Consider the following 12726-nt stretch of genomic DNA (forward strand, 5'->3'; position numbering starts at 1 on the left):
TTGTTGTGAATCTTTTCAATTGTGTAAACCAGCGTTTTCTTTCAACGGGAATAACTTTTCCGAGTGTTCGTCATTTTGGGAAAAGAACCAAAGATAACCCAATACATGTGTATCTGCTTTGCGACAAAAATCATTCACACGGTCCGTATACTGGTGAGCCTAGAAAATTCGCTGACTACATTTGTGATGGTGAAAGTTTTCCTGTTTCTCTTGGTAATGGAAATTATTTCATACATATTCTGCTCCGAAAACAGTTGGAAAAATATCTTCCTCTAATTAAAAAAGACTTTTGGCAATTGGACGATGAAGAAAACAATTCTATGCGAGATATATCTAATTCAGACCTGGCCAGAGAAATTAAAAGCTCTTCTTCAGAATTGATTCAAAAACTCACACTTACATTACACGCTGACGAAGTTTCTTGTTCTAAAAGCTCATCAACAAAAATTTTCCCAGTTTTCATTTCTTTGAATGAGCTAAAATCTCACCATCGCAAAAAATTTTTCTTTCTCGTTGGCTTACATGTTGGAAGAAATAAACCGAATGTTGGTTCATTTCTTGGACCTATTGTGGAAGAAATTAATTTACTTTCATCTAATCCAGTTGATTGTTCTATCGAGGGTATGAAAAAGAAAAAATTCACTTTCCACTTGATATGTTTGATTGCCGATGCTCCGATGCGCGCATACCTTAGACAAGTTAGACAATATAATCACAGATATGGCTGTGATTGGTGCCTAATTGAGGCTGGTGGTGCCATGGCTCGTGAATTTCATAATCATTCACAACAAGAAATTAATCGATTACTTAGAAAGAAAAAAGATTTCATGGATTTCAAAGATTATTTCGAAAATAATGAAAATCATCTTCCTCCTTCCAACAATCGCTTCAATGGTATAAATGGAATCTCTCCCTTGCTGTGTTTACATGATTTTGACATTGTAAGAGGCATTTCAGTTGAACCAATGCACAGCATAAGCCTTGGGGTTTTTCGGAAACTTTTGAATGGAATCATTAATACTGATGCCGTAAACATTTTCGCGAAAAATATCACAAGAACAATTTTCATCAAAGAGATGAGCCAGCGTTTGATTCAGATCAAAGGTCTTACAGAAATGCCAAGAACCCCGAGACATTTAGACCAGCTTAAATTTTGGAAATCTTGTGAATTTGATACATTTCTGAGTTACTATTTCTACCCAACAAGTTATGGATTATTGAAATTACCAGTCATTCGACATGTATCAACTTTAGCAAGAATTTATTATCTGGCCCACATTGGACCCGTTGGTCAGTCTGTTTTGAGCGAAATCAACAATTTAGTTGAAGAATTTCAACAAGGTACATCAACTCTTTTTGGATCCAAATATTTATCTTATAATCTTCATATTCTCTCACACATCAGTGAATCACTCAAATTTCTCGGTCCTAATTCAAATGTCTCCTCCTATCCATTGGAAGATTACATGGGGCAATTGAAATCTAAAGTTAGACGATATTCACACGCTGGACCCGCTCTCATTCGAGTTTTCATGAATGATTTTCGATTCAAAGAATATGTTGAAACAAAAATCAAGAAATGGAATCTTGTCGAGAAAGAGAAAAAATTCTTCGGTCTAGATGAAAAAGATTCTAAAACAACAAAACTTGTCCAAGAAAAGATTCCAGATAAAATGATTAATATCATTATTGAAGTTTTAAATGATAAATATGAAGTTCAAGTTAATCCGATTGATTTGAAAATTTTCAAAACAATCAGATTTCGAGGAATAAGATATTCAACGCGTAACTATTGCGAGAAAAAGCTAAGAAACGATGCTTTTATACGCTCAGACGAAAAATTTTATTCAGTGGAAGCTATTTGTGAATTTAAAGCCAAAGTTCTATTTATTTGTCGACAACTTGAGACAAAAGTCACTTCACTTTCTTTCAACGGATTCACTGGTTTTTTTTCATTCAAGTTGGACAACACGTTTGCGATTATAAAAGAATCAACAAATTATCATTGTGTTGAAATCGAAAGTGTATCTACAAAGTGTATTCATATCAACAGTATCTCTTTTCACTGGACAAATAAGACAAATTTTGTTATCGTTCCTTTTCTCCAAAACAAATAACATTTCATCAACTGAAAAATATCCAATTCATTCGCCAAGTGTAAAATCAACATTTTCATAAATTCTAATGCAAACAAGTTCGTGTGAAAAAAATCAAACAATGGATTCAATTTCAATCAAATCAGCAGCTTCATTATCAACAAAAATAGAAAACAAAACATCAATCGGTGAGTAGAATCTTTTTTCCAATGGTGAACAAAATATTGATTTATTTTCTTTTTCAAATCTATTTAGAGGAGATTATTATTCTGGAAACGAAAATTGAAATATGTGTTTCCTTGGACAATCGTGTCATTTCCGAACAAGATTCAATTCATCATGAAAATATTCTGGAAGGAGAAAATTCGACTGGAAAGAAAATATTCAAAACAATGATCTTGGAGAGGAGCAATGGATTTCTCTCAGGAAATCAAAGAAATGGAAATTAATTAATTTTCCAATAATTGAATTTCTTGTTTCCTTCTCGATGATCTCACACAAATTCAGTTTAATTTCCTTCAAATTCAAAGTTTCTTACTAAATCTATTTTCTATTCTTTTCTAGCAATTTAATACTTTCAACTTTTCAGATTCTTTAAGAAAAATTCAAATTCCAAACTACTATTATCTCGTTCAATATTCATATGGAATCTTATTGTTAATCTTCCTTATTAATCAAATTCTGAATAATTTCCAATGTCAAAATAAAACAATTTTCTAAAGAGTTTTCTAAGGCCGGTTCCACTTTCTTCGCTAAGATTCTGATCACAATCATGATTGAGATTCGATTCTTTAGATTATTCTAAAGAAAATAATCTAAAAATCAGTAGAATAGTTTCTGATTCTGTAAAATTGTGATTTGAAAAATTAATTTGGATTCAAAAGCTAAAGCGATAGATGAATCAATTATAATTCATTTCTTGCTTTTTGAAGCTTCTTCTCATTTCTCTTCATGACTTTGATTCAATGTTGAATCAAAAAATTTCAAAGCGCTTCAAAAAAAATTGACTGTTGATTGGGAGGTTAACTATTGTGATACAATGTTTCTCAAACTGACCAATGGTCATAATAGATTCCAACCCCATTCCAGCTAATAGTCATTACTTAAGAGTTAATTCAATCTAATAAATGATAATATTTGTTATCAGTTCAATGGTCATTTGTCTTCATTGTCATTCCCATGATGGTCAAGTAAAAATCAAAAGGAGGTCCAGTATGAAGTCAAGGTGGGAAATACATTCAAAGGTATTCAGTTTATCCAGAAAGTTTCATCAATCTGATCAATATCTTGTAAATGTTTACTTTCAATCAATTGTGATCATTAAGAAAATGATCAAACAAGATTAATTAATTGTGAAATTCTGATGGTTATCAATTAACTGCAATATTAGATTCCAAACAATTTATGAATTTAAATTACATCTACAATGCTCATTGTAATCAAATCTATTGATAATTTCACTACGAGTAGTTAGACATTTAATTATCCTTGAAATTCAATTTCATTATAATGATTATCAATGTGAAGGTTAATCGTAATGATAATTGTTTTCATTATTAGCAACAATCAATTTCCAATGTTGAAGTATGAATCAAATAATCACAATAGGATTGAACCAACAACATTAACCAATTTAACTTTAATTGTAAAACCAAATGAGTTTTGTATTACTAAAGGAGCTTAAAGAAGACATAACAATTTAACTAATTGTGATATAATTTAAGAAAATTGTTTAATCAATATGATTGCATGGTAAACATTAATTTATAAACATGTATCTTAATCATGTTAATCATTTGTGATTTAATAATCTAAATAAAAGTTAAGCTTAAGGATTTAACCTCTTATTATGTTGACAATTATAAGAGGGTTAATTAATTTTGGATTTGTGTGATACATGAATTAACCTGATTGTAAAAGTGTTAATTAAGTTTACCAGGTTAATTTAGATTCCAAGACTGAATATAGCAGATAAATTCAACATCTTATTCAAATGGAATCTGAAATTTTATCATGATTAACCTACCATGTAATCAGAGGTTTACTGAAGATGGAAATGAATAATCATCATCAAGTATTAATCAAAAAAAAGTGGGACAGTGTTGATGGTGGGGTGGGAAATAACCAAGCCCACCACACACACACATTATCATCAAATCCCTGAGTGTGTGTGTGTTTATATCAATATTTATATTGAATTGGTTATAAAAAAGTAAAGTTGTTATTAGTTTAGTAAACATATTACATGGGGATTCATGATGATGGTTCTGATAAGTTGAAGGTGAAGTGAAAATCAACAAGAAAATTGAGAGTTACTTTAATGGGGGAGAGAGAGTTTTTTTCCACTGCCTTAAATTTACCCTGAGGGTAGATTGAAATGAAAAATTTACAAGAAATAAGATTCTGGGTGATGATAAAACTATCCCTTTGGAAGATAATATTATTATCATCGTTATCACTATTGCACATGAATAGTTTACAAGGGTTAACGTTATTATCATCATAGGAGGTGAAAGAGTGAAAGTGGGAATGAAAAATAAGAAAATAGTGCATATAAATATACAGAGAGAGAGAGAGAGAGAGAGAGAGAGAGAGAGCAATCAAACAATCATAATGATAATGATAATGTTAGTTTAACGGTAGAAGGAAAAAAATAGTTACAATGATGAGATACATTGATATAACACTTTCATCCTCATCATCATTTGAGTTATGCTCTGTCAAGCAAAGGACATTTTCATCATCATGATAACTTTGAACATGTTTGAGTATTTATATTTGAACAGATAAACATGATCATCATTGAAACTTAGTTGCAAGATGAAAATGAAGACAAGAAAATCATGATACAAATCATTGTATTCATATAAAAGTAATATGATTAGAGCCATTTTAGTTTCAACAATTTACTTTATTCAGATCATTTTCCATGAACAAAGTGATGATGATCAGTCTATTCACAGATTCATGGCTGTTATTCAATCAAAATTGAATGAAAAGTTTATGGTTAATTGTTCAAGAAAAACAATATAATCAGAATCAAATGAATATAAAGGATGGTGATGATGAGACATAATAGGAAGAGAGAGAGAGAGAGAGTATGAAATAAGAATAGATTAAGATTAATATCAACCGATGCCAATGTAACCATTTAATTAAGATAATCCATTGGTTGATGGTTCATCAAGAAATGATGATGAAGATAAACATAATGATGATGATACAATAAGAAACAATTTGGACAATCAAAAAAGGGAAAGAGAGAGAGAGAGAGAGAGAGTTGATGATGAAAGATGAGGATAAATGAGATTTATGTTTGTATTTCTTTTATTTTTTCATCTTCGTCCTTATTTGATGATTGGGAGAGAGAGAGAGCAAAACTAACTCATCCTCATCCTTTTGTCTGGTGATGATGATAATCAGTTCTCACTTTGCCACTGAAAATGGATTAGTCTTATTATCTTGGTTTTCAGGTTTTAGATTTAGATTAACAGATTAATATGATTAATTGTTGAGAGTGTCTATTGATTGCTGATCAAATGTTTGTCTCTCTCAAGTTATAATTATCGGCGACTGATTAATCAGTAATTGTGATCAGAGATAATGATGATGGTAACAATTGATAATTTCTTTTGTAAGTTTAATCTTTATCTCTCTCTCTTTTTTATATATTTTCTGTTTCTGGTTCCGGTTTAATTTCCGTTTCTTTTGATTGAATTGAAAAGGTCCAATTGTGTCCAATTTAGTGTTGAATAGATGAAAAAATCAACCGGAACCGGATCAAGATGGCGAAAATTATGAGGAAAAAAAAAGTTTATTACCTTTTCAGTTGATTAAGGTGATGATTGTAAGTAATTAATGAGTCATCATAATGAAAATTACAATAAAATGCCCTCAGGGCATGTAAATTGTTTGGCAACTTTTTTTTTGTTTGCCTGATTGAAGTTAATTTAACTTTTGTAGTCAATGTTTGATTATCATCACTTAATTAATGTAAATTGTTATCAAAACAAAATCATCATGTTGCTGTTATTAAGACAATTACCAGTAAATGAGTTGATTGTTTACCATTTTATCATATTGATTGTGTTTGTGTGTGTTTGTTAATATCAATTGGTTGTTGATTGTTGATTAATTTGATTGTGATCGTGTCTTGATGGTGATTAAGATTCAAGATTTACTCATTTCAATTGTTAACCTTTATTGTGCCAGGAAACTTGATGAGAAAGTAATCAATTGTTGATTAGATTTAGATATTCATTGGAATTTTTTTCTTCTTCTTCGTCATCCTTTTCATCATTATAAGATCCAAGGGGTAAAGGATGAGGAAGATGAAGAAAGAAAATTCTGGTTTCCATGGTTACTCAAAATCTCGAGGTTCTTGACTTGTGTGTTGATTATAACTATCGATTGATGTTCAGAACTTTTTTCTTCTTCTTCTTTATCTTTGCCCTTTTCTGATGATGATGATGATGATGATGATAAAGATGATAACAATAATGATGATAATGGCGATTTGAAAAGATGCTGTGACCTGTGTTAATCAAAAACAACGAGAGTTAATCATTAAGATGAAAATACAAACCAAATTGAATCAATGTAACAATGAATGATTATTAGCACCATGTAATCAGAAATAGGAAACTATTTACCATGAAAATGTGGATTCGATGAAATTTAGAACAAAAAAAAGAGAGAATAGTTCTAATTAGGATTTTTAGGAATTTTCTCTTTTGACAAAATATTAATTGTTGTAGAATTTTTTGTTCATCATGTGTATCACAATTGGATTTATTTTCATTGTTATTGTTCATGATGATGATCAGTTTTCATGATGACAAAACTAGTGTAAGGATGAAAATGTTCAGGATAAAGATTATGATGAAGATGAAATAAAATCTCATTGGTTTCAAGTCCAATGAATTCGGGTTATTCTGATTTTTTGGCTCTCTCTCTCTCTCTCTCTCTCTCTCTCTCTCTCTCTCTCTCATTTCCATGCAACTCCCATGTATTTATCTTCCTCTTTCCCTTTATTTGCTTCATCATCAAACTCATAATTCTCAATAAAAAAGGTTCTAATGGTTTCTTTATTCTTGATAGAGAAGAAGAAAAAAATAACTATGAAGATTCTAAGACAAATCGAAAATCATCTCATGGCCAGAATATTATTCTAATCATTAATTCATGATGATAAACATGAATCTGAATCTTAGGATGATCAGAATACTCAACCTGGGGCATAAGCATGATTACTCTTCACTTGGTAATGGGTGAAAAAAAATCAATGAAAATGCTTCCGACTGGAAACATTATCATTCATTATTTATCACCATGATAATAATATTTACTATATATTATTACCTTTATCATTGGAAAAGTTGAGCTGCAAAAATACAACAATTTTTATAAATTCTTGTAAAATTTTCCATTTGTTTATTCATGATGTTTCCATGATGTTTTCACATCTGATTAATCTCCATGTTTACAGTACGTGTACATAAATCTCTGTTTATGGTTGAAATCATGAGTAAAAACAGGGAATGAATAAAGAAACTTTGAAATTCAATCTGCGAACAATTTGTTATTCTGGTTTTGCAAACTCTTTTTGAATATGGTCAGTAAGAAATGACCAATATCACAACTCAGGCTCCAGGGAAAATTTTCAGAGAGAGAGAGAGAGAGAGAGAGAAAATCCTTCATCTCAGAACTTTTTTCTACACCAAAATTCATCAATGAAAATACTCAAATTTCATACGAATCTGAGATTGGAATAAATCATATTCTTTCAAATTAACGAACAATTTATCAAATTGTTTCAATCTCATATTCTAATTGTTAATTATAATCATTATCATTATAATACTTCGATACTAAATTTCAAGGAGAAATACAATCATTTCTTTCAACAATTAATTCTAATTGTTACACTTAATCATAATAAATGTACACAGAAAAAGAGAGAAAGAGGCGAAAAAAAAGAACACATAGAAAAAGAACTATTATTCTATTCTTTTCACAAGAGATTCTAAAATAATCTATTGTTTAAAGAGAATTCAATTAATTTCCATGATTAGAATAATTAAATTGATTGTTATTCGAAAAGTAAAAAAAAAGATTAACTCATTCAGCGAACTGAAGGTTAACTAAAGAACCAAAAGGTGTCGCTTGAATCGAAGGAAAAATTGAGTCGATGTGTTTTGGTGAATGTTGAATTTTTGATTCTCCTGAATAAATTGTGATTAAAATATTGAAACTTAATTTTTAGTGATTAAATTTACGTTCTTTGTGTCCCCCAGAGGAAGAGCTTCTTGACGATATAAGGTAAGAAAATATTACTCCGGTTTAAATGATAAAAATAACCCTTTTCATAGTAGGGTGAGGCGAACAGAATAAAATGGAGAACAATGTATAGGCTAACATCGAGTGTAAACTTCCGCCCGTTAACTCACAAACGGAAGTTACTAATCTTATATCAAGAGATAAAATTATCACTAATATAACCTTTTCATTACATTTTCTCATTTTCAAATAAACCAGGTAATTTTCAAATCAATCATGGAGAAAAGCGATTTGGATAAATTCATCAAACGGGTTAATACGAAAATACCAACAAGAAAAGACTGGATGGCCGAAATAGCCACCATTCCGCTGAAGGATCTAATTGACATGACAGATAAAATCACGTTGATATCAAAGGATTTGAAAGAAGGAAAAATAGTGTTAAGAAAAGTATTCATTTCGAAAATCTCTCATATAATCTCGTACATGAAAGACAACCCAGCCTTGGTTCATTTGACGTCAGAGGAAAAAGAAAAGATTAAAAATTTGGCTTCAGACCTTTCGATCATCACACCTCCAGTAGCTATAAGCGAAGGTCGACAGACTAGAGCTTATTCTGGAGCTTCAAGTGACAGATCATCGGTAACAAGCAGATTAAATAAATCAAGGGAAAAAGCAAATACTTCGAACCGAGGAGAAAATCCGGGAAACGACACTTTATCGACAAACTCGATAGACTTTATGAACACAGGTGCTCTGCAAATACCGGCAGAATTGCAAAACCCTCAACAAATCGAGATGGGGGAGCCAATAGGCTCTTCAACCCCTAGAGAAGGTGAAGCAAATGCCCAAAACACAGTAATTGAGGTAACTAAAGTAGTTGGTCAACCGGAAGAAAGAGCTCAGGAGATTGTTATTGAGCCAATACCGTCAACATCGAAGGTGACAACTGAAGTAAAAAGGATAGACATGGAATCAACCAAAGGTTCAGAAATCTCAGACACTTCGATCGAAGATGATATTCCGAGTATTGAAGGTCTGGAAATGGTAGAAAAAGTTATGGACTCGCCACCGAGAAATCCACTTAAGAGAAAATTTGGCTCGATTGATCTTCACAGAGAGACGATTAAAGTCAGACTGGATAAGACAAGGAAGATTAAAAAAGTTTTCCACAGAGTTGAAGAGAAACCGATTCCGAACTCTTGGAAACCGTGGTCATCAACACTCATGGACCCATTAATCTTGGTCACCCATAGTTCAATTCCTCCGATAAAACTAATGTCGGAAATTTCCCAGGCTCTAAAATCAAAAGCTCTTGAAGCTTTTCCGGCAAAGATAATAAAAGGAAGGGACGCTATTAGGGTTGTATGCTCTGATCTCCAGGACATACAACTAGCAAAGTCTTCCTTACTGGCCTGGAATTGTGATCTTGATATTAGAAATCCGAGCTGCTTTGATCCGAAAGTCAAACTTTCAAAAATCCCTTTCAACATAGAAACGGACGAGCAAGCAACGGCTTTAGTAGACAGACTAATGATTCAAAATGGTGCTGGTGGTAAAGGAAATTGGTCCTTTTCCATGCGCTTCGCTTCCAAACAGCAAAATCGAACTGATATTGTCATAAACGTCTCACCTCGTATACGTGATTTCATCCAGGAGAGAAGAGGAAAGTTCTTCTTCGATTTTAAAGAGATTATGGTTGTAGACTATTTTCACGTGAGCCTTTGCTATCGATGCTTTTCATATGACCACTCGGGTCGAACTTGTAAGAATCAAATCTGCTGCAGATATTGCTCAGGCTCTCACGATGGTAAAACTTGCGGCGTTAAATTCAACCAAAACGCTTACAGATGCGATGTATGCAAAAGAAAAGGGAGAGAAGAAAACCACACACCGTTCGACTGGGATTGCCCAGAGTATCAACGTCGTTTGAAACATGCAATTCAACTCATTAATTACGATTATCAATGGATAATAAGAGAGTAAAAAAAAAAAAGAGAGAATAATAACAAGTTCTAAACCCACTGAACGGTCCTCTCCATGTTCTGAATAATTCATTATACACCGTTCTACATGATCTTTTACCCCTTCGCATTAACAAAAATAATGACGAAAACATCACTGCCTCCCCCCTTTTTACAATACTGATTAATCACTCATACTGAGTCTCCAGAGCCCTCAGTCAATTGCGTCCCTACTTTTGTACCTTTTTAAACATTGTCTTCATACCTTTTTAAAACTCCCGCAAGTAAATAAAAATCAAAAGATCTGAACCAACGACCAGAGCGCTCTCATCAGCGTGAACTTGTTATTTGTTTTCTATCATCACATTTGAAAGTAAAATAAATTGAAAATGTTTTTAAATTTCATTCATTGGAATATTCATAAATCATGGTCAAAAATGGACCTAATCATTAACTCCTTTACATCATCCGATACAATAGTGTCGGTAAATGAAGTATCAGCCAAATGGATTGCATTCCAAATAAATGATTTAACCGATCGGATCGAATCAGGTCAGAGTATAAACTCTAAACTAAAAGTGAAAGACCAGTTTGTAGTCATCAACGGTGAAACGTGTCTGGTAATTCCGGAGAAGACAAAATGGACAAATATGAACATCCAGATTCCAGACACCGTAGGAGTTAAGATTTTTATACGGAATAAGCAATATGTGATCATCTCAGCGTACAGACGCCACTCGGATAGACTCTACCTGTTGAAACTGGACTCATATTTGAAAGAGATCAGATCTCCGGTCATTCTCTGTGGAGACTTAAACATGGAAAATCATCTCTGGTCCCCAAGGGAAGAAAAATACAATCAATTAGGAGAACAAATTTTCGGTGACAACTTTAAATCGGCTCACTTTCCTTTGATAGAAAACTTCACCTACCAAAGTGGTGACATCAGATCGTTCATAGATTGCCAAATCATGACAAAGGAATGGATCATAGCCGATTCTAAAGTAATTGACACGAAATCCGATCACAACATCTTAAAAATGAAAGTGTTGCCGGTAAATGGATCGAGCATTCAGTCGAGATGGTTTCTCAAGTTTAAAATAAAGGAAATCGAGCTGGAAAAAACGAGACAGGATGTACCTATCAGCGGGGAATCATCTTTGGTCAAAGACATTAAGAAGGTCATAAACTTCCCGAGGAGAAATGGAAAGTGGCTGAATCTGACAGAATCTGTAATTTCCAAGAGTCTCCGACGGCTTATGAGAAAAACGAATGACAGAGGAAAAATTAAATTGTCGAGATCGAAGAAGAGTGATTTCAACCCGAAAAACGGTAAACAAGCCAACATTTGGAAGTTAATAAAAAACCTGAGATCCGAGACGAAACAAATGGTTATACAAGATGTAGACCTTAAAGGCAAATACTCACAGTCAATAGCAGCTTACCTGGAAAAATTCTCGACGAATAAACCGAAAATGTCTGAAAGTATCACCGAATACCATCGAGGAAAAATGGAGGAGGAAGAATGGATTCAGTTATGTAAAGACATGAAGCTTTTTAAATCATCCCTACAGTCGGATGGATTCACCGCAAAGCAGTGGTCAAGATTTTTCGAGATGAACATGGCAAATATAAAAAATATTCTAAGCAGGATTTTCGATGTTTCCCACGTTCCCGAAGCTCTGCGAGTGATGGGTGGAGGATTTGTTCCGAAGGCGAACTCAGAGAAGGTTCGGATGATTAAATCGCCAAATTTTCTATTTAAATGTGTAGATAAGATCATCAGCTATCGTCTTATTTCATTATGTGACCATTACCTGCTCCAAGATTCGCAATTTGCCTTCACTAGTGACTCGAACAGAGAGAAATTGGTACTGAAAATGACCTTTCAGGTAAACTGGTCCACCACTCGAATATTAACCTTAGACGTGAAAGCGGCTTTTGACACAGTCGACCTGTCAACATTGGTAGAAAACCTGGAGAGGAAAGACAAATCGCTGGCAGGATTAGTGAAATCATTCAGTGGAAGACGTTGGATCAAAATAGTAAACGAGAAAAAAGAAAAATTCGCTTCAGAGGAAATAGGAACTCCGCAAGGGTCGGCATCGGGTCCACTCTTATATATTCTAGCTCTGGACAGTGCCCTGAGGAAACTCAGACAGAGGAAGGTGGAGATAAAAGCCTACGCCGATGATGTGGTAATCTTCATGTCTTTGGTGGAAGAAGAACGGTCAACAGTCAAGGAGATCAGCCATCACTTCAAGGAGATTGGGCTGGAATTAAATGAGGAGAAGACAACGAGCCATTCGAGAGATTTTAATAAGCTGATATTCGTCGGTTACAAATTTTTCATACCTTTCAGGTACACGAAGGTTAGAGACTTCGTG

The 12726-nt window shown here is 33.1% G+C and overlaps 1 protein-coding gene across 1 annotated transcript; it reads left to right on the forward strand.

Annotated features, from left to right (window-relative positions):
* The first annotated feature begins 632 nt into the window (after positions 1-632).
* On the forward strand, positions 633-2499 carry LOC128388826 (uncharacterized). The gene is made up of 2 exons (XM_053348285.1): positions 633-2284; positions 2352-2499. Exon 1 carries the CDS (start codon positions 678-680, stop codon positions 2115-2117), a length of 1440 nt encoding a protein of 479 aa, XP_053204260.1. The 5' UTR covers positions 633-677; the 3' UTR covers positions 2118-2284; positions 2352-2499.
* Positions 2500-12726: the final 10227 nt, after the last annotated feature.

Source organism: Panonychus citri, unplaced genomic scaffold, assembly GCF_014898815.1.
Source record: "Panonychus citri isolate SS breed McGregor unplaced genomic scaffold, ASM1489881v1 Contig00103, whole genome shotgun sequence".
NCBI classification, from domain to species: domain Eukaryota; kingdom Metazoa; phylum Arthropoda; class Arachnida; order Trombidiformes; family Tetranychidae; genus Panonychus; species Panonychus citri.

Coding starts and splice junctions, on each gene's coding strand:
- LOC128388826 (XM_053348285.1), top strand. CDS start 678: ATGCGCGCATACCTTAGACAAGTTAGACAATATAATCACAGATATGGC.